This window comes from Neoarius graeffei, chromosome 26 (assembly GCF_027579695.1).
Source record: "Neoarius graeffei isolate fNeoGra1 chromosome 26, fNeoGra1.pri, whole genome shotgun sequence".
Classification (NCBI taxonomy): Eukaryota; Metazoa; Chordata; class Actinopteri; order Siluriformes; family Ariidae; genus Neoarius; species Neoarius graeffei.
In genome coordinates, this window is record NC_083594.1 from 10,295,928 (window position 1) to 10,317,785 (window position 21,858).

General features: G+C 43.6%; 1 protein-coding gene across 2 annotated transcripts in view; it reads left to right on the forward strand.

The window, feature by feature from the left end:
* Positions 1-3,382: 3,382 nt before the first annotated feature.
* dhrs3b (dehydrogenase/reductase (SDR family) member 3b) overlaps positions 3,383-21,858 on the forward strand; it is a 50,535-nt gene continuing 32,059 nt past the window's right edge. Inside the window, exon 1 of one of the 2 annotated variants that reach the window (XM_060910833.1) lies at positions 3,383-4,484. In XM_060910833.1, coding sequence (XP_060766816.1) covers positions 4,290-4,484 — 195 coding nt within the window. In that variant the 5' untranslated portion in view covers positions 3,383-4,289. The remainder of the gene's footprint in view (positions 4,485-21,858) is intronic. The other variant, XM_060910834.1, reaches the window with a different exon arrangement.

A 21,858-nucleotide genomic window follows, 5' to 3' on the forward strand; every position in this document is an offset into this window, starting at 1 on the left:
TTGCATGAATTAATCATGTTCCGTATTTGGAGGCATAACATTAAATCATTAATCAACTAATTATCTCATAGCTAATGGTACCCGGTAATTTAATTTTGCTTTAGTTGGTTCATTATTAGGTTCCGTTAGCTAATGAATTCTTAATGTTAGCATACGTCATAAGATGTTAGCTATGACGTTTTTTGTAGCTAAGCTATGCTCCTTTTAAATCTGATGGGGATCCTAGTCAGGTCGTACACAGATCAGGGGAGCCACGTTATGTCATTTTCTGTGGATGCTGATGAGTAGTTTACCTCAGCCAAGTTTCCACCCCAGTAAAGTCATGAGGTCGAACCTGGCCACCCTGCTGTAAAAGTTCTGGCTACGCCCCGCCTGGACACAGGGGTGTTCAGCCATTTTAGGTTTTGTAAACATAAACACTATTAATGTCAATTATTTAAATTATACAATGATACCTTTTCTCATATAATGTGAATATTTGCATTCTGTCTTTTTATGACTTGTAGGTTGTGTTGTGTAACTTCATACACTTTTTTTGCTCAAGTGAAAACTACGGAAGCCTGTTTCTGCCACCATAATAATCAAACGGTTTCTCATAATTATGACTTATATGACTTCATTGTCTTTTTTTATATTAATGAGATCCTATCATAATAATGACTGTCATAATTATGACTTGCTATCTCATAATAATGAATTATAAGAAAGTATCTCGTAATTATGACTTAGCATCTCATCATGACTTATTATCTCATGATTATGACTTATTCTCATAATGAACTATGAGAAAGTATCTCATAATTGTGACTTAGCATCTCATTACTTATTATCTCATAATTATGACTTACTCTCATAACGAGATATGAGAAACTTTCTCATAATTATGACTTGCTATCTCATCATAATGAAATATGAAAAAGTATCTCAGAATTATAACTTAGTATCTCATCGTGACTTATTATCTCAAAATTCCGACTCATTATCTCATAATTATGACTTACTCTCATATTATGAGAAAGTTCCCCAGAATTATGACTTGCTGTCACATAATAATGAGATCTGATCATAATAATGAATTAGTATCTAATAAGTACAACTTGCTCAGTCATAATTATGAGATACTTTTCTCATATTCCATTATTATGAGATAACATCTCAGAATGACTTACTGTCTCATAATAATGACTTACTGTAATGGCTCATAATTATGACTTGCTATCTCATAATAATGAAATATGAAAAAAGTATCTCGTAATTATAACTTAGTATCTCATGGTGACTTATTATCTCAAAATTCTGACTTATTATCTCATAATTATTACATACTCTCATAATGAAATATGAGAAAGTTTCCAATAACTATGACCTGCTGTCACATAATAACGAGATCTGATCATAATAGTGACTTCGTATCTCATAAGTATGACTTGCTAAGTCATAATAATGAGATACTTTTCTCATATTTCATTATTATGAGATAATAATTCAGAATGACTTACTGCCTCGTACGGCTCACAATTATGACTTACTATCTCAATCATAAAATATGAGAAAGCGTTTCATCTCATAATGACATCTCTTAATGAAATAGGAGATAGTTTCTCATAATTAGAACTTGTCTCATAATAATGACTTGCGAAGTCAGAATGTCTCATATTTCATTATTATGACATAGCATGTCATCAGGACTTAGTTTCTTATAATTATGACTTGCTCATGAGTCATAATTATGAGGAAATCTTCTCATTATGAAATAGTAAGTCATTATTCCATCCATCCATTATCTGTAGCTGTGGCGGCACGGTGGTGTAGTGGTTAGCACAGTCGCCTCACAGCAAGAAGGTTCCGGGTTCGACCCCAGCGGCCCTGTACAGGATAAAGTGGCTACAGATAATGGATGGATATCCAATCAGGCTAATTGGCAGCATAGTGGTTAGCACTGTCACCTCACAGCAAGAAGGTTCTGGGTTCAAGCCCAGTGGCTGATGGGGAGTTTGCATGTTCTCCCCATGTCTGCGTGGGTTTCCTCCGGGTGCTCCGGTTTCCCCCACAATCCAAAGACATGCAGTTAGGTTGACGTGGGGTGGCCTTGGGCTGAGGTGCCCTTGAGCAAGGTACCGAACCCCTGACTGTTCCCCAGGCGATCTGGTGTGGCTGCCCACTGCTCTGGGTGTGTGTGCATGTGTTCACTGCTTCAGATGGATTAAATACAGAGGATGAATTTCACTGTACTTGAAGTGTACCTGTGACAAATAAAGGTTTCTTCTTATCCTGTCCCAGCTGACTATGGGCGAGAACACCCTGGACAAGTCGCCAAGTCATCACAGGGCTGACACATAGAAACAAACAACCATTCACACCTACGGTCAATTTAGAGCCACCAATTAACCTAATCTGCATGTTTTTGGACTGTGGACCCGGAGGAAACCCACGCAGACATGGGGAGAACATGCAAACTCCGCACAGAAAGGCCCTCGCCGGCCACTGGGCTCGAACCCGGACCTTCTCACTGTGAAGGCCAATTTATGCTGACAACCCAGTCCTCGCAGACGGCGTCGCAGATAGCATCTGCGCAGCCCCCCACCTTCGCAGACGCTCTGTGCGTACCTCCCAAAAATTGTGACCACCGCAGAAGCCTCGCAGACAAGAGGGCTCTGATTGGTCCACTCTACATCTGCTTTACACGCACTTCCGCTTCCCTACTTTCCCGGTTTGTTTTGTTTTCACGACCGCCATTTTTAAAAACACGAGCGAAGATGGAGCAGCACGAAGAGCGGTTGAGGAAGTGAGGAAGTACGTACATCTATACGACTCCAGTTCTAGTCATTATAAAAAAAAAAAAGTTCTAGTCATTATAAGTAACCGGAGGATAAACACTCCACTAACTACTCCTAGCGACTTTGCGCCCCCTTGCGTTGTGGCGGTGAATAACATCGCGCACGCCTATTACTCCCTGCTCAACGATAAATTACAACTGTCTGCGAAAAGCTGTCTGCGAAAGCCTTGTCGCAAGAGCATGCAGAGGCCTTGGAGGCGACAGCGCTAAACACTACACCACTGTAAGTCATTATTATGACATATTATCTCTAGCCGCTTTATCCTGTTCTACAGGGTCGCAGGCAAGCTGGAGCCTATCCCAGCTGACTACGGGAGAAAGGCGGGGTACACCCTGGACAAGTCAGGGCTGACATGAAACCCACGCGGACACGGGGAGAACACGCAAACTCCGCACAGAAAGGCCCTTGCCGGCCACGGGGCTCGAACCCAGGACCTTCTTGCTGTAAGGCGACAGCGCTAAACCACTATAAGATGTGACTTTTTTTTTTTTTTTCCCCCAAGTGCCAGAAACGGGCTTCGACAGGAAACTTCTTGTCCAACCGGTTAGAAGAGTCACTCTGTGCTGCTCTTCAGTCACACTTGACACGACAACAAACCTGTTCAGCCATGTTGGGATAGAACACAAGACCTTCAGAGACGCTGCACTTTTTATTTATTTATTTATCCCAACATCACTGACGCTTTCCATGCAAAAGGGCACGAGAGACACAGGCACGTGACCCGCTGTGTGGAAAGGCTGCCGCGAGCTGACCGAACGCTGCGGCTCGTGAGGGGGGCGGAGACTCTGAGCACGCGAAAACAAGCTCGAGCGTGACAACATTCCTGCTGCTGAGTGAGCACCTGCAGTCCTCTCGCGGCGAGCGCTCGCGCAGCAGGTACACACACACACACACACACACACACATATATATATATCGGCTTTTTGAGGATGAGGATGAAGATGAGGATGAGGATGAGGACGGCGACGAAGTTCTGTCTCAGCCCGCGAGCTGTCAATCAGGATTAACGGTCACTTTAAAAAAAAAAAAAACAACAGTCCCTGCTGGAGCTCGAGCTGGAAGTCTCGCGCAGCGCAGCGCGAGGCGACTCCGTCAATCACTCAGCGGCGCGCGCGCAACAAGCTCCCCAGTCATTTCTGTAAGTTTGTTTTTGCGCGTGCTCGCGGAATGAGGCGCGCGGACGGTTCACAAACAAATAAAAGAAGCGAGAACGCGCGTGCAAAGCGTCAGCACTAAAGGTCAAAGTGGAATAAGAGCAAGAGGAGAGAGAGAGACACAGAGAGAGACACAGAGAGAGAGAGAGAGAGAGAGAGAAGATAGTTTCTTTTGGGTCTAAAGAGAACCAAGAGGTTCTTCGAGAAGGGCTGACTGGGAAGGCTTGCACGCACAGCACCGCACCGCACGCGCACCACTAAACTGAACTGAGCCGAGCCGAACCGGACCGGACCGGACATGGACCGGAGGACGCTGTGCTCCGTGCTGCTGCTGCCTCTTCAGATCCTGTGCTGCACCGTCAAAGCGCTCGTGCGCGTCTTGATCCCGGGCAAACGCAGAGATCTGTCCGGGGCTGTGGTGCTCATTACCGGGGGAGGACGCGGCATCGGTCGCCACCTGGCCCGGGAGTTCGCCAAGTGCGGGGCGAAGAAGGTAAACATGCTCAAAAAGGAAAAACAAACAACTAGTAGTAATAATATAGAGGACAAATACGCACAGAATAATTCTTCGTCTTGGACGATACTGTCACGATACTTCAATATATTTCCACGATACACGATATGCAGGGTGGTGTAGTGGTTAGCGCTGTCGCCTCACAGCAAGAAGGTCCTGGGTTCGAGCCCCGGGGCCGGCGAGGGCCTTTATGTGTGGAGTTTGCATGTTCTCCCCGTGTCCGCATGGGTTTCCTCCGGGTGCTCCGGTTTCCCCCACAGTCCAAAGACATGCAGGTTAGGTTAACTGGTGACTCTAAATTGACCGTAGGTGTGAATGTGAGTGTGAATGGTTGTCTGTGTCTATGTGTCAGCCCTGTGATGACCTGGCGACTTGTCCAGGGTGTACCCCGCCTTTCGCCCGTAGTCAGCTGGGATAGGCTCCAGCTTGCCTGCGACCCTGTAGAACAGGATAAAGTGGCTACAGATAATGAGATGAGACGATATGCAGGGCGGCTTCACAGCAAGAAGGTTCTGGGTTCAAGCCCCGTAGTCGGCTCAGGTCTGTCAAGCGGCTACATTGATACCATCTCATCTCATTATCTCTAGCCGCTTTATCCTGTTCTACAGGGTCGCGGGCAAGCTGGAGCCTATCCCAGCTGACTACGGGCGAAAGGCGGGGGGGGGTACACCCTGGACAAGTCGCCAGGTCATCACAGGGCTGACACTTAGACTACGTTCAGACTGCACCCTGAAACGACCCATATGCGACCTGTATCCGATTTGTTATTGACAATCTGAACGACACAGATCGGATTTTTTCACATGCAACCCAGGCCGCTTGGATATGTGGTCCTAATTCCGATGCATATCCGTTATTTTCACATGCGACTGCAGTCTGACCGGACAGGTCGCATTCATGCGACCTACACGTCATCAACAAGAGACAAACGTCACTATTCTGCGTTGGCTAATCCCGCCTCTTTGGTGGAAAGCAACAACATTTGTACAGTTTTCAGAATTTAAATAGACTTTTATAGAATTGATCAAGCTAATGGTGGATTTGGTAGGGACCTGGATGTTGATCTGTTAGCCTGATTAAATAAAACAGTTTCTATAACTGATTTATAACTTAAACCATCCTGTATTACAAGATTATAAGATTGTTCTGGAAATTTCCAGTAATTTGACACCTTCGGTCTCATTAGTCTGCTGCCCACATTAATCAGATTATTGTGTGAGTTCCGCCGCCGCCACAAAAACCACATCACCAGGTCTCGCCTCATCTCCATGCTTTACTTGCAAACTTGAAGAGTGCGCTTTTTTTTTGTTTACGTATTACGTAGATGTGCTTATTACGTGTCAATTTGCGCATGCGGGACACTTTTGGGTCGTTTTCCGTTCATATTGGAGATCGCATACGAGTCTCATATAATTGGTAATGTGAACGGCCTAACAAAAAAATCGGATTTCACAACAAATTGGATATGGGTCGTTTCAGGTTGCAGTCTGAACGTAGTGATAGACACAGACAACCATTCACACTCACACTCACACCTACGGTCAATTTAGAGTCACCAGTTAACCTAACCTGCATGTCTTTGGACTGTGGGGGAAACCGGAGCACCCGGAGGAAACCCATGCGGACACGGGGAGAACATGCAAACTCCACACAGAAAGGCCCTCGCCGGCCACGGGGCTCGAACCCGGACCTTCTTGCTGTAAACTTAAACTGAACTGCTCAATTTTTTTGTTTGCTATGATTAATTATTTGCTATTATGTGCTTTTTTTTTTTTTAAGCAAAAGCTCATCACAAGAAAATATCATGATCCTTCAAATATAGGATCGCTCCATTAGGTTTTGCCATGTCCTTGTATCTGTTGTACAACAAAATCGAGGTTCAATTGTTCTATACAGCGTTCTTTTTTTTTAATGACCTGCATACTTGTTTGGACAACCAGAACACTCCTTCACTCCAGTTCAGTAGGGCTTTCTTTTGAAATCGATCACGAGTGTAAGATTATAGCACCCTGATATTTTGATACGATACAAAGGCAGCTCTCTGAAATGAATGCAAGGTAACAGCGACTAATAGACCGTTCTCAAAACAGACCCGAGCCGATATCTTCACACCGGAGATGTGCATGTAGTTGAAATTTCATTACACGTGGTACTTTACATTATTCCTGACGAATGCATAGATTTTGTCGGTGCTTTATTTCCATCGCTTCATCAATATCATTATGATTCCCGAACTCACAGACACCTTGTTAAACTTTGCACAACCTGCTCTTGCACAACACACGTGTGTTTGTGTGTGTGATTGGGAAACTGTTATTTCAGTCGTGAAAGGGACAGGAATTACAAGAAACCCAAAGAAAGAATCAGACGAGTAGCTACTAGCATAAAAATCCTAATATTGGCAGAATTTTCCCAAACAGCAACCCTGACAGTCCAGTACTGTCTGTAATTAAATCACAGGTTGATATTAATGTGCTTGTTCTAATACATTATGACTCGTACAGACTTGTGGAGACGTTTATTCTTGACATGACGTCAGGAAAAAAAAAAACATGGATTCATCATCATCATTAGCCTGGCAAGTCAGACTAAATGTGAATATTTAGTCTGACCTCGGTCGTAGACATTTCCGAAGGGTGTGGGAGGAACAACCCGCTGTCTTTCAAACTGTCTCTGTGCGTATAGACCAACGCTCTGACCAATCAGCGCAACAGTGACTGTGATGTAGTCAGAGCGACAGAAAGCAGTGGGGGAGGCCTTGAAATAAATAATTTTTCAAAATGCGTATTAATTAATAAACAGGTTCTAGATATTAAGAAGTTTGGAGATAACGACCACAAGTTTGGAGTCTGTACCACATCCTTAACATACACTCATTTTTTTTTCAAGTGTTTTTCAAGTGTTTGCTTAAACTGTTTTTGAGAGTTTTTATTTAGTGGTGTTTGGTGAAATAATTTCCCTTGAATTTAAAATAACGGGAAAATAAGAAACAATCAAAAAGTAATGTTTCAAAGCTGTTTATTAATTCTTCGTACTGCACAAACTAGCCCCATCCTTTTGGCTACGAGCGGAGCCAGCTGGTAGATCAGACTTTTACCATAGCCGGTCGGCAAAACAGCGAAAACGTCCTTCTTGAAAAGGAATGAGCAGAGAGCCTCTTCCTGCTCATGTTTCAACGAAAACTCCAAGTCTAATTCTTCTAAAACTGATTCCAAAGCGGAGTCAAACGTGCGCTGTTCACTAGCCGTAGCCATCTTTCCTGTTGCGCTTTCTCCAGCGTCGCGCAGCTTTGTCGTCACTCCTGCAAAAGCCCGCCCAAAGAATCCAAACAAAAACCTTGCGTTGTGATTGACGGGCACGATTTGATGCCCGGGGTGTTTTGTTGATATGGTGCGAGGCTAGACCCACTCGTAGGCAAAAATATTTTTGGCCGCTAGGCGGGTGGGTCTAGTTTACTAGGCTACATCATCATCATCATCATCAAATTTTCCCACTTGACACGTGAACGGTCATGGGGCTTGCAACTTAAATAAGTTGCATGATGTCCTTTTTGTCCATGCATGTTTTTATCAATTATCTTTTTTCAGTGTTCCATATTTTCTCCATTTTACCCCAATTTCGCCTTTTATCGAATAGGACCTGTTTAAGGAGGGAAGTATTGTCCATTCTACATAGATGACCAATATAGTGGAGATGTTGAATATGGCAAAATTCTTCAATTCGTTGGCTCTGGGTCATCTCATGGAGACGGGAGTTAGAGATTTTAAAGGTCCAGTCCACTTCTCCTATAGTAGGATCTGTGTTCTTCCTGGCAAACCCGCCAGCAACCATTTTCCTAAGAAAACTGTTCCAAATAACGTCCAGTCTATTGGCCTCTGTTGATGAGAGTTGCCATGTTTGGACACTAAATAGTAATCTGCTCTGTACACACGCGTTTAATATCTTTATACGTGTAGAAAGATATATCTCGCGGTCCGTCAGAAATTGTTTCAGTTCATTCCATTTTTAAAAGGCTGAGGATATGCGTTGGTGAAGAAAGGCCGAAGAATTGCTGGTGTTTATCATGTGTCCAAGATAGCGAAATTGCCTTACGTTTTTCAGTAGAATCCCATCTACCATTATAAGGCTCTTCTGGTCTTTCAAACTCTCACTGACATTAAAAGCCATGGTCTCAGTTTTTTTGTATGACATATACCCTGTCCACACTAGGGATTTTGTACCGATACGAAACTACTTTTGTACCGCAACACCTGTCCACACTAGCAACTATACCGGTACTGTAGCGGTATAACTGTATCGGTACGAAACCCACAAATGTATGGGTTTCGTACCAGTACAGTATCGGTACTGTAGCGCTTCGCTGTAGTGTGGACAGATGAAGCGGCTCTGTATCGATACAAATATAATGTGCAAGCGCAATGAACCATTCCTACGTCTTCCGGGTTATTCATACAATACAATACAATACAATACAATACAATACAATACAATACGCCCGTGCTTTCCAGCTGTAAATAAAACGTCAAAATGGCTCAAAACGACCGTGGAGCTACATGGAGTAAAGAAAGGGAGAGAGGGAGGGAGGAAGAAAGGAGGAAGAGGGGAAAAGGGAGAGAAAGTGAGGGGAAGAGAAGGGAAGAGGGAGAAAGTGAGGGGGGAGAAAGGGAGATTCGTTTTCTTTGTTTCTTTCTCAACTGCCTCACGCGTTTTATACGATTCGACTGAATAAATGACCACCAGAAATACAGACTGTACATTGACAACAAAAAGCACACACACGTTGTTTCATCCGCCATATTCTCGGAAGGAAGTTACTCGGTAACCACGGAAACATTTCGCGCACGCGCATTTCAACTACCGTGAAAGAAAACCGCAAACATTTCTCGCTAGTGTGGACAGATGCACTAAACTGTACCGGTATACTTTGTATCGATACAGTTATACCACTTTCGTACCGGTATAAGTGTGAACACAGCAATACATAGGCCGTATTGCTTGAAAGTATTATCGTAGATCTCAAGTATTTCTTGAAGCTCACTTATGCTTTCGGAGAAAACAACAACATCATCAGCATATAGAAGTTCTGTAACTCTGATCGTGCCGTATGCCTTTCCAGTACGTAGATCACGTGGAGACACCTCGTTTGGTATAACATAATCTATTTTTGCTCCAGACTCCGGAAACTTTTTAGAGATCTCATGCTTGGCGCAACGCATCACAAAGTCCAAGTGCCCCTTGTCTACATCCGACAAATGTATCGAAGAAGTTCCCTGTGTTCTTAATGCAGGCTTTAGTACCTGTATATAAGGCTTTTAGGATTGATATAAGTTTGCAACACCTTAGGCGAATTTCAAGTACTCTAAACAAAGCTTCGCGAGGAACTCAATCATAGGCAGCTTTGAGATCTATAAAGCATGCGAAAAGTGGTGATGGAGTAACTGTTTATAACTGCGTTAACATAAGCGATGTCTTGAAATAACTTGTGTGATGGATTTTCCTGAACATTAAATGTAACTGTAAATGGATAATAAGTACAATGTGCTGTTCTTTACAAATTGAAAATTGTAATCAGTGGCAAATTGCTGTAGTATTACTCCTCCTTCTTCCTGCACCATGCAATTGGACGCCGCCGATTTCCACAGCCCTCAGCCTCTCGCCCATACAGCTAGGGTTACAGTAGGGGGCTAGTTCTCTGGTAACCGCAAGAGTTTGACTCCCCACTCGTATTTGTATCGCAGCGTACCTTGCCAGATGGTAGCAGGCACCGTTTTTAAGATGGTCTTTGATATGACCCAACCGTGAGTAGAACTCGCAATCTCCCGGTTGAGAGGCGGACACGCTAACCACTAGGCCAACTCGCGGTCTTGCTGTAGTATAAGAAGAAATAAACCCTTCCAGATGTGCTGTTATTGGAAAATAATTAACTTCATGCGAGTAACAGGAAGCTGGGTGGCACGGTGGTGCAGTGGTTAGCACTGTCGCCTCACAGGAAGAAGGTTCCGGGTTCAAACCTCACACCCGACAGGGTCCTTTCTGTATGGGTTTCCTCCTACAGTTCAAAGACATGCAGATTAGGTAAATTACCCAGCCCAGCGAGTTGGCCTGGTGGTTAGCGTGTCCACCTCTCGATTAGGAGATCATGAGTTCTACTTGTGGTCGGGTCATACCAAAGACCATCATAAAAATGGTACCTACTGCCATCTGGCAAGGCACGCTGCAATACAGATGCAAGTGGGGAGTCAAACTCTCGTAATTACCAGAGGACGAGCCCCCCCCACTGTAACCCTAGCTATGTGAGAGGCCGAAAGCTACGGAGAGCGGTGCCGCCATATGGTGTGGGAAAGGACTTTAGACTTTTAGACCCAGCCACTGGGATTGTAAAATCCAGTGCATACTTGGTGCCAGTCCCAAGCCTGCATAGATTGGGTCAGGATTGCGTCAGGAAGGGCATCCAGTGTAAAATACATGCTGTCGTGATCCCTAATGGGAGCATCCGAAAAAAGAAGATCCTAGTAACAGTAAGCGCTTTAAGACCAAACAGGTCTAGAAACCTATGAGAGGAACGACCCACTGGGGAGCTCCCCCATCCAAGAACTAAATACCTTCAAGGGATTTTCTTCCATTTGCATTCTCACCGCCACTAGGAATGCTGAAGTGGCCTACAGCTTGCTAATCATGCTGTATTTCCTCTATAGAATAAAGCCTGGGCTTCACTGTCGGTCTGTTTGTCCATTTTTTTTCTCCATTTTTTTAACACTCTTGTTGACACGGCAAAAGTTTTACGCAGATTTTTTTTTTTAAATGGTGGTTGGCGGTGCAACATTGCCTCGTGGTTGACCACTCACCATACATTTACATCACTCACGGTTCCTCTTGTGCTGGGAGAGTACCTACCCTGAAGCAGGAGCTTTCAGAGTCCCTCAAAATGGCGTTCTAAGAACTACAGTCATCCTCAGTTCCTGCAGTGCGGACACTAAAAAGGGGGAACTTCCTCCAAGAGTTCCAAGAACTACGGTATGAAGAAGTTCCTCGGCTACGAAAGCCCCTAGTAACTCCACATCACACCACCTTGTCGTTCATTATTTTCCAGAAACAACCTCATGCCCCTTTGTGTCTGATTCCTTACATACTGTAAGTGATACAGTTATAGCAATGAGGATGACAGTATGGGCTCACTTGTGCAGGTAAAAGCTGAATTTAATGGTTGTCGAAAAGGTAACTCGAACTGTAGGGAGAGGTTAAAGTTAGGTGTTTGGATCTTGAAATCGAATACATTCCAACCACAAATTTGTCAAAATGCCATATGAAACCAGAAGAAGAAAGCAGAACCAAAACAAAAGCAATATAATGCGTATAACATGAACTTTAATGGTTAGGGAAGCAGCTTTGGGGCCCAAAGGTCGCCGGTTTGATTCCCTGGACCACAGCAGGAATGGCTGAAGTGCCCTTGAGCAAGACACCTAACCCCCAACTGATCCCCAGGCTGCTCTGGGTATGTTGTACAGTGGGGCAAAAAAGTATTTAGTCAGTCACCAATTGTGCAAGTTCTCCCACTTAAAAAGATGAGAGAGGCCTGTAATTTTCATCATAGGTATACCTCAACTATAAGAGACAGAATGAGAAAAAAAAATCCAGAAAATCACATTGTCTGATTTTTAAAGAATTTATTTGCAAATTATGGTGGAAAATAAGTATTTGGTCAATAACAAAAGTTCATCTCAATACTTTATGTACCCTTTGTTGGCAGTGACAGAGGTCAAACGTTTTCTGTAAGTCTTCACAAGGTTTTCACACACTGCTGCTGGTATTTTGGCCCATTCCTCCATGCAGATCTCCTCTAGAGCAGTGATGTTTTGGGGCTGTCGCTGGGCAACACGGACTTTCAACTCCCTCCAAAGATTTTCTGTGGGGTTGAGATCTGGAGACTGGCTAGGCCACTCCAGGACCTTGAAATGCTTCTTACGAGGCCACTCCTTCGTTGCCCGGGCAGTGTGTTTGGGATCATTGTCATGCTGAAAGACCCAGCCATGTTTCATCTTCAATGCCCTTGCTGATGGAAGGAGGTTTTCACTCAAAATCTCACGATACATGGCCCCATTCATTCTTTCCTTTACACGGATCAGTCGTCCTGGTCCCTTTGCAGAAAAACAGCCCCAAAGCATGATGTTTCCACCCCCATGCTTCACAGTAGGTATGGTGTTCTTTGGATGCAACTCAGCATTCTTTCTCCTCCAAACACACAACAAGTTGAGTTTTTACCCAGAAATTCTGTTTTGGTTTCATCTGACCATATGACATTCTCCCAATCCTCTTCTGGATCATCCAAATGCTCTCTAGCAAACTTCAGACGGGCCTGGACATGTACTGGCTTAAGCAGGGGGACACGTCTGGCACTGCAGGATTTGAGTCCCTGGCGGCGTAGTGTGTTACTGATGGTAGCCTTTGTTACTTTGGTCCCAGCTCTCTGCAGGTCATTCACTAGGTCCCTCCGTGTGGTTCTGGGATTTTTGCTCACCGTTCTTGTGATCATTTTGACCCCACGGGGTGAGATCTTGCGTGGAGCCCCAGATCGAGGGAGATTATCAGTGGTCTTGTATGGCTTCCATTTTCTAATAATTGCTCCCACAGTTGATTTCTTCACACCAAGCTGCTTACCTATTGCAGATTCAGTCTTCCCAGCCTGGTGCAGATCTACAGTTTTGTTTCTGGTGTCCTTTGACAGCTCTTTGGTCTTGGCCATAGTGGAGTTTGGAGTGTGACTGTTTGAGGTTGTGGACAGGTGTCTTTTATACTGATAACGAGTTCAAACAGGTGCCATTAATACAGGTAACGAGTGGAGGACAGAGGAGCCTCTTAAAGAAGAAGTTACAGGTCTGTGAGAGCCAGAAATCTTGCTTGTTTGTAGGTGACCAAATACTTATTTTACCGAGGAATTTACTAATTAATTCATTAAAAATCCTACAATGTGATTTCCTGGATTCTTTCCCCCCATTCTGTCTCTCGTAGTTGAAGTGTACCTATGATGAAAATTACAGGCCGCTCTCATCTTTTTAAGTGGGAGAACTTACACAATTGGTGGCTGACTAAATACTTTTTTTGCCCCACTGTAAGTAATTTATGCATACATGTGTTACTGTGATTAACAGATTGTGCTTGCAGTAAAACAAATTCCTTATTCAGCATGTTGTAAGCTGCTTTTAACTTCTTCATAAACTTGGGAATACATTTTGGGAATGACTACCTCTGAGAAAGTTTTTCTAGATGGCACTTGATACCGGGCCTCACATTCAGCCAGCATTTCCTTGGATTCCACCATGCTGTACGGCCTCATGTCTTTCACGATGAAGCTTGCTATTTTAGAAGTGATTCGTTGCGCTTTTTCAGACGTACTCTGGTATTTCTTGGTACTAGAAAATGCATTATTTATAGTTTGTTGTTTTGGCGCGGAATGTGAAATATGCCGAGTGCTCGTCTGTTGCACGGTCTGTTGTAATTCCATGGGGGGTTTTGCTATTAACGGCGCCGCACGACGAAACAGCCGAAACACTCGGATGATGGCATCTCAAATGTGTTGTTAGATTAGTCGTTCCCCCACTACGGTACACTTAACTACAGCTTTACAAATTTTGCACCCAGCAACGTTTTCTTCGCTCCTGCTTTCCGCCTTCCGAATTAATTAAGCCGAAGTGCTGCCAAACAGCAGCCTTTCCCTTAGGATTTTTCACAATGTTGAACTTGTAGTCATCGGCGCCGACGGAGGCTGCCATTTTGAAAGCGTGACCAAGCAACGATTTTTCGCATTCGAGCAAGGGATTCTGGAACTTTCGTCTCAAAAACAATAAATATGCTCGTGAATTATTATATTATTCGAGATTTATACATTGAAATAAAATAAACGAAAGCAGTTGATCAAATATTTTCATGATTAGATGAGCTAGTTACGGAAACTTACGAAGATTCCCGAGTGAACCCGACTGAACCGATATGTCAAAATCGTCCCGCAATACGTATCTTTTTCAAGCTGCACCGCGATACATCGGTATACCGATAATACCGCGCATACGGAAGCCGAGAGAGGCCCTTCATATAATCCTTTTTTTATTCACCTTGTTATCCCGAGATAACGACATAATTAATTCAGGATCTCGAGAAAACAACACAACTAATTCGAGATCTCGAGAAAACAAAACAATTATTTCAAGATCTCGAGAAAACAAAACAATTATTTCATGATCTCGAGTAAACAGCTGAGAAATGGTTCATTCAGGTGCGCCAAGAGACTTGTGATATGCTGACTTTGGGGCTATTTCTCATTCTGTATAGACGCAACTTTGGTCATTAGAATGTCTGGAATAATCGATCAACTAATAAGGCAATATTTTGATCAGGGGTTGACACAGGGAGAGATTGCATTAAGTCTTTTAATAAGGGATAATTTCAAAATTCGTCCGCAGCACCTCCGCAGAAGACTGGCCCGGCTTCGTCTCTACCGACGGAGATACAGTGATCCAGCTGAGATCATGAAATAATTGTTTTGTTTTCTCGAGATCACGGAATAATTGTTTTTTTTCTCGAGATCACGGAATAATTGTTTTGTTTTCTCGAGATCTCGAAATAACGATTTTGTTTTCTCGAGATCTCGAATTAGTTGTGTTGTTTTCTCGAGATCCTGAATTAATTATGTCGTTATCTCGGGATAACAAGGTGAATAAAAAAAGATTATACGAAGGGCCTCTCGTGGCTTCCGTACGCGCACCACTAGAATGTGGATAGAATTTTAAAAAACAATAATGTATATTTATATATAAGCTTTATGTGCTTCGGACTTTAGTCAGACAGTATTTGCGCTCTAGTCACGGTCAGGCCTGGAAACTACAGTAAGCAGGATTCGATGACATCTTGTGCAAAGCTGCAAAGCACGTCCAAAATGTGGCAGCTGCTTCACTCCATCCTGAGCATGCACACATTCACCAAGGCTCTCATACTTGAAATAGAAACTGGAAATTGAAAAAAAACAAACACACACACATTGAATAACACCAAGCCCGCCCTATCTCTCTCATATCCACTCCACACTTTCATTAGGACTCTGAAAAAGGGGCGGGACTGTTGACATTTTAAAGTAATGATGCGCAATCAAAAAAACATAACGATGCAGCGCTGTAAATACTTCAAGCTGCAGTAGATTTCATTCATCTTCCCACAAGTGTTCGGCGACGAGATGTTTATTTTGCATTTACGGAAGGAGTTTTGAGTGAGCGAGACCGAGATCTGATTACTGGTTTCCATGTTAATGTGCAGATTATCTCTTTATGTTCAAACACCAAATTCCAGCGTCGGTGTTATTTTAAGCTGATGTTTAAATAAGATAGCTGCCTTTTCGTGAACTTTTGCACCATTTTCAGTTTTGCGAATGAAACAAGGGCATTGGGAAGAGGTTTGGTCGATTAGGCTTGGAGTACTCGAGTCCGACTCATGCCCTGATTTTAAGGTCCCGTGACTCGACTCGGACTTGTGCATTAATTAACTACATTCAGACTCGTAAATTGGAGACGAGGACTCTGATTTTTTTCTTTATTTTTTGTAACATGCCATAATAATTTGGGATAAGAGATTTATATCTACGTTAATTTTGTACTAATTTTGTGCAAGAGTGTCACACCTGTGCGCCTTGGCGCCTGCATCAGAGAGGCTCTCGGACGCACTCTGGACAGCACGTGCGCCAAACGGACTCTCGTGTGCGTGCCGTAAACAACTCACACCTGCACAGGATTAAGGCACAATTAGCGCGCCTGTATAAAAACACACTTACTTTGCAAAGTATTGAGTTGCGTTCCTGACACATTACTGAGCCTTATTTCCTTGTTTGGTTTCCTGATCCCTGATTTCCTGTGTCTCGTCTTTGAGTCTGCCGAGTCTACGATAGCCTGTCTGTGCCTCGCTCGACCTATTGCCTGGTTCACCGTTTTACAATTTTGCCGGCCGTTCTGGATTGTTTACCGTCTTCACTTGTATTAATAAACGCACCTTCTGCACTTACATCCGTCTCCCAACCATCTCTGACAGAATACTTCACACTCCTTGGCAAAGAGAAGCACATTCACCTGTTCATACATCATGTTCAGGAAGAAACTAATGTTAATGGAGCTAAAATGGCCACCGTCAAATGGTGCGGTTGGAGTGTTGGACTTGACTTGGACTCGACTCAATTTTTTTTTTCATGACTTGGACTTGACTCGGACTTGAACACTGGGGACTCGAGACTGGAGTTGGACTCGAGGCTAAAATGCATCTCAAGTCTGTTTTTGGGTGAATTTACATTGAGATTTCTGTGCGGATATCCACATGGATATAATCCTACAACCCCGATTCCAAAAAAGTTGGGACAAAGTACAAATTGTAAATAAAAACGGAATGCAATGATGTGGAAGTTTCAAAATTCCATATTTTATTCAGAATAGAACATAGATGACATATCAAATGTTTAAACTGAGAAAATGTATCATTTAAAGAGAAAAATTAGGTGATTTTAAATTTCATGACAACAACACATCTCAAAAAAGTTGGGACAAGGCCATGTTTCCCACTGTGAGACATCCCCTTTTCTCTTTACAACAGTCTGTAAACGTCTGGGGACTGAGGAGACAAGTTGCTCAAGTTTAGGGATAGGAATGTTAACCCATTCTTGTCTAATGTAGGATTCTAGTTGCTCAACTGTCTTCGGTCTTTTTTGTCGTATCTTCCGTTTTATGATGCGCCAAATGTTTTCTATGGGTGAAAGATCTGGACTGCAGGCTGGCCAGTTCAGTACCCGGACCCTTCTTCTACGCAGCCATGATGCTGTAATTGATGCAGTATGTGGTTTGGCATTGTCATGTTGGAAAATGCAAGGTCTTCCCTGAAAGAGACGTCGTCTGGATGGGAGCATATGTTGCTCTAGAACCTGGATATACCTTTCAGCATTGATGGTGTCTTCCCAGATGTGTAAGCTGCCCATGCCACACGCACTAATGCAACCCCATACCATCAGAGATGCAGGCTTCTGAACTGAGCACTGATAACAACTCGGGTCGTCCTTCTCCTCTTTAGTCCGAATGACACGGCGTCCCTGATTTCCATAAAGAACTTCAAATTTTGATTCGTCTGACCACAGAACAGTTTTCCACTTTGCCACAGTCCATTTTAAATGAGCCTTGGCCCAGAGAAGACGTCTGCGCTTCTGGATCATGTTTAGATACGGCTTCTTCTTTGAACTATAGCGTTTTAGCTGGCAACGGCGGATGGCACGGTGAATTGTGTTGACAGATAATGTTCTCTGGAAATATTCCTGAGCCCATTTTGTGATTTCCAATCCAGAAGCATGCCTGTATGTGATGCAGTGCCGTCTAAGGGCCCGAAGATCACGGGCACCCAGTATGGTTTTCCGGCCTTGACCCTTACACACAGAGATTCTTCCAGATTCTCTGAATCTTTTGATGATATTATGCACTGTAGATGATGATATGTTCAAACTCTTTGCAATTTTACACTGTCGAACTCCTTTCTGATATTGCTCCACTATTTGTCGGCGCAGAATTAGGGGGATTGGTGATCCTCTTCCCATCTTTACTTCTGAGAGCCGCTGCCACTCCAAGATGCTCTTTTTATACCCAGTCATGTTAATGACCTCTTGCCAATTGACCTAATGAGTTGCAATTTGGTCCTCCAGCTGTTCCTTTTTTGTACCTTTAACTTTTCCAGCCTCTTATTGCCCCTGTCCCAACTTTTTTGAGATGTGTTGCTGTCATGAAATTTCAAATGAGCCAATATTTGGCATTAAATTTCAAAATGTCTCACTTTCGACATTTGATATGTTGTCTATGTTCTATTGTGAATACAATATCAGTTTTTGAGATTTGAAAATTATTGCATTCCGTTTTTATTTACAATTTGTACTTTGTCCCAACTTTTTTGGAATTGGGGTTGTAAATCTCAGCAATTCGTGAAAGTGTAAACAGGGACAAATTTTCCTTCCACATCATGGCAGCATTTATTGACGACTTTCACATACCCATAATGCCTTGCGCCTTGGGCTATAATGCCAGGCGCTATATTTGTTTACTAAGTCAGATAACCTCAGTCATTTCTTCAAATTCACACGGTGAAAAACGACTTTTCCTGATTTAAAGTTTTACAGAATACCTAAAGAAGCTAAGCGTCGAAAGCGTGGTTGGACAGAATTCGCCGTCAAAATTTTACACCGACAGACCACATGCAACTGTGTTCTGCACACTTCAGTGGTGGAGTAAAGTCTGATGATCCAAGTCAGGAAGCCGAAAACCCGTCTGTCTGTCATAAAAAGTGCGAAAATCGAAAAACGAGGACGAGTCAAAGAACTGAAACGGACAACTTTATTGAAGGATCAACTCCCAAAACAAAGCGCAAACGATGCAGTGGAAGTAAGCTTACATATCCTTCCCCTTTTAGTGTTTCTGTATGTAGATCGAATGTAGTATTTAACCCTGTAAGTCCTAACAGCTTCCTCTAGCAGCCCAAAGATTGTCGTAATCCGGTAGCATATGAGCTTAAGGTTAATCAGAAGGGGTGTTCACACGGCAACTTTTACTCCGGTGTAGCAGCGGGGCTGCCCCAGTAGAGCGTTCACACGGTACAAAGTTATACCGGTGTAGCCCCTGAACGCTGCTTAAACCGGTGCAAATCTAACCCTGCTCGGGAGGTGGTTTAAGAAATTTACTCCGGAGTAAATGCTAGTTTGCGGGGCAGCACCGATATAAAATGGGACGTCTGAACGCTACAGGGGTGACTCGCTACGCGTGAGGAGAGTTGATTACATACGGGCATTGCATAATTTGCATCCTGGTATTTTGCGCTTCCAAAATGGCGAATATCAACAACAACAGAACTGCGTGTCTTCCAGTGTTGCCAGATTGGGCGGTTTTAAGTACATTTTGGTGGATTTGAACATATTTTGGGCTGGAAAACGTCAGCAGTATCTGGCAACACTGGTGTCTTCATCCACATTGTTTTCCCGGCGCTTGGTGATGCCATGACAACCGGGAAAAGGAAGTACATTTTCACGCATGCGCATATTTCATTTCCGCATTATTACTATCGTATAGCACGGTCGCAAAAACTGCCGTGTGAACGCAAGTGGGGCTGCACCGGTGCTAACACGCTTCTCTCTAGTAAGGAGGTTTGTGACGTGTGAACGCTCCACAAAATTTACACCGGTGTAAGATATATCGCAACAAAATACATCGGTGCAGCATCGATGCAAATATGTGCTGTGTGAACACCCCTATAGTGAAGGAAATCAAAATCAACTGCAACATAAAAAATAAACTTGACAGTTCTGTTGTGTTTACAGTATTTACTTGACTGAGTGAATTCCTTGCTTGTGTTCTCACGCACAAAGCGTTTTGTATTTTCTTACGGCTTTCTTGTAAGGCCGCCCATTTTTTATCTTTAGGTTCACGGATTTTTTCAACATATTTTTGATGATGTCAGTCGAAATAAAAATAAAAGTGTCCTTGTCTATTTTTTTTTTTTGCATGGCAAAATTTCAGTGTCGGATTAAGATGATAAAATAATTTAAATTCAAGAGACACACTTTAGGGCGGCACGGTGGTGTAGTGGTTAGCGATGTCGCCTCATAGCAAGAAGGTCCAGGTTCGAGCCCCGTGGCCGGCGAGGGCCTTTCTGTGTGGAGTTTGCATGTTCTCCCCGTGTCCGCGTGGGTTTCCTCCGGGTGCTCCGGTTTCCCCCACAGTCCAAAGACATGCAGGTTAGGTTAACTGGTGACTCTAAATTGAGCGTAGGTGTGAATGTGAGTGTGAATGGTTGTCTGTGTCTATGTGTCAGCCCTGTGATGACCTGGCGACTTGTCCAGGGTGTACCCCGCCTTTCGCCCGTAGTCAGCTGGGATAGGCTCCAGCTTGCCTGCGACCCTGTAGAACAGGATAAAGCGGCTAGAGATAATGAGATGAGATGAGACACACTTTACATACACACATATATAGTGTGTGTGTGTGTGTTCTTGTGTATAAGTTTATAACACGGACTAGCATTCCAGTACTTACTTCTCTGAAGGCACAGTGGGGCAAAAAAGTATTTAGTCAGCCACTAATTGTGCAAGTTCTCCCACTTAAAAAGATGAGAGAGGCCTGTAATTTTCATCATAGGTACACTTCAACTATGAGAGACAGAATGGGGGGAAAGAATCCAGGAAATCACATTGTAGGATTTTTAATGAATTAATTGGTAAATTCCTCGGCAAAATAAGTATTTGGTCACCTACAAACAAGCAAGATTTCTGGCTCTCACAGACCTGTAACTTCTTCTTTAAGAGGCTCCTCTGTCCTCCACTCGTTACCTGTATTAATGGCACCTGTTTGAACTCGTTATCAGTATAAAAGACACCTGTCCACAACCTCAAACAGTCACACTCCAAACTCCACTATGGCCAAGACCAAAGAGCTGTCAAAGGACACCAGAAACAAAACTGTAGACCTGCACCAGGCTGGGAAGACTGAATCTGCAATAGGTAAGCAGCTTGGTGTGAAGAAATCAACTGTGGGAGCAATTATTAGAAAATGGAAGCCATATAAGACCACTGATAATCTCCCTCGATCTGGGGCTCCACGCAAGATCTCACCCCGTGGGGTCAAAATGATCACAAGAACGGTGATCATCTCTCATGAGCACATCGAAGGCTGATCCGTTCGTGTTACTTGATTCGATAGGACTCTCTGCGGCACCATCCTCTTCTGATTCCACAGTCAGATACTTGCAGCCAAAATCGCGAACTAACATTATGGCAGGCATATTCGGCATCGCCCTGGCGACTTGTCCAGGGTGTACCCCACCTTTCGCCCGTAGTCAGCTGGGATAGGCTCCAGCTTGCCTGCGACCCTGTAGAACAGGATAAAGCGGCTAGAGATAATGAGATGAGATGAGATATTCGGCATCGCGCTCGTTACATCACCACCTTCTTTCTGAGAACCAAAGATCGTTTTGATCTTTTTGTTGTTTACTTTCAATGCTTGAGAGACGAAATCGCCCACGTTTTGGTTAGTGAGACAGTGAAAAGACTTTTCTTTACCACACTTTATGCTTACGTACAGTTGAGGCGATAGCTTGGAATCCATGCTGTCAGCATCAGCCATGGTCAGCACGAGGTTGACACTGTCGTAAAGCGGTCGTAAATACCATAAAAACATTCAAGTGAATACTCAATGTCGTAAATAGTTTCATTTTCGGACTCGGCTGAAGTGGGTATATACAGCACACGTTGTTGTTTGTATTTGTGATTCTAATATTTTTTACTTAAAGAAATATGACCTAGTACCAGGGC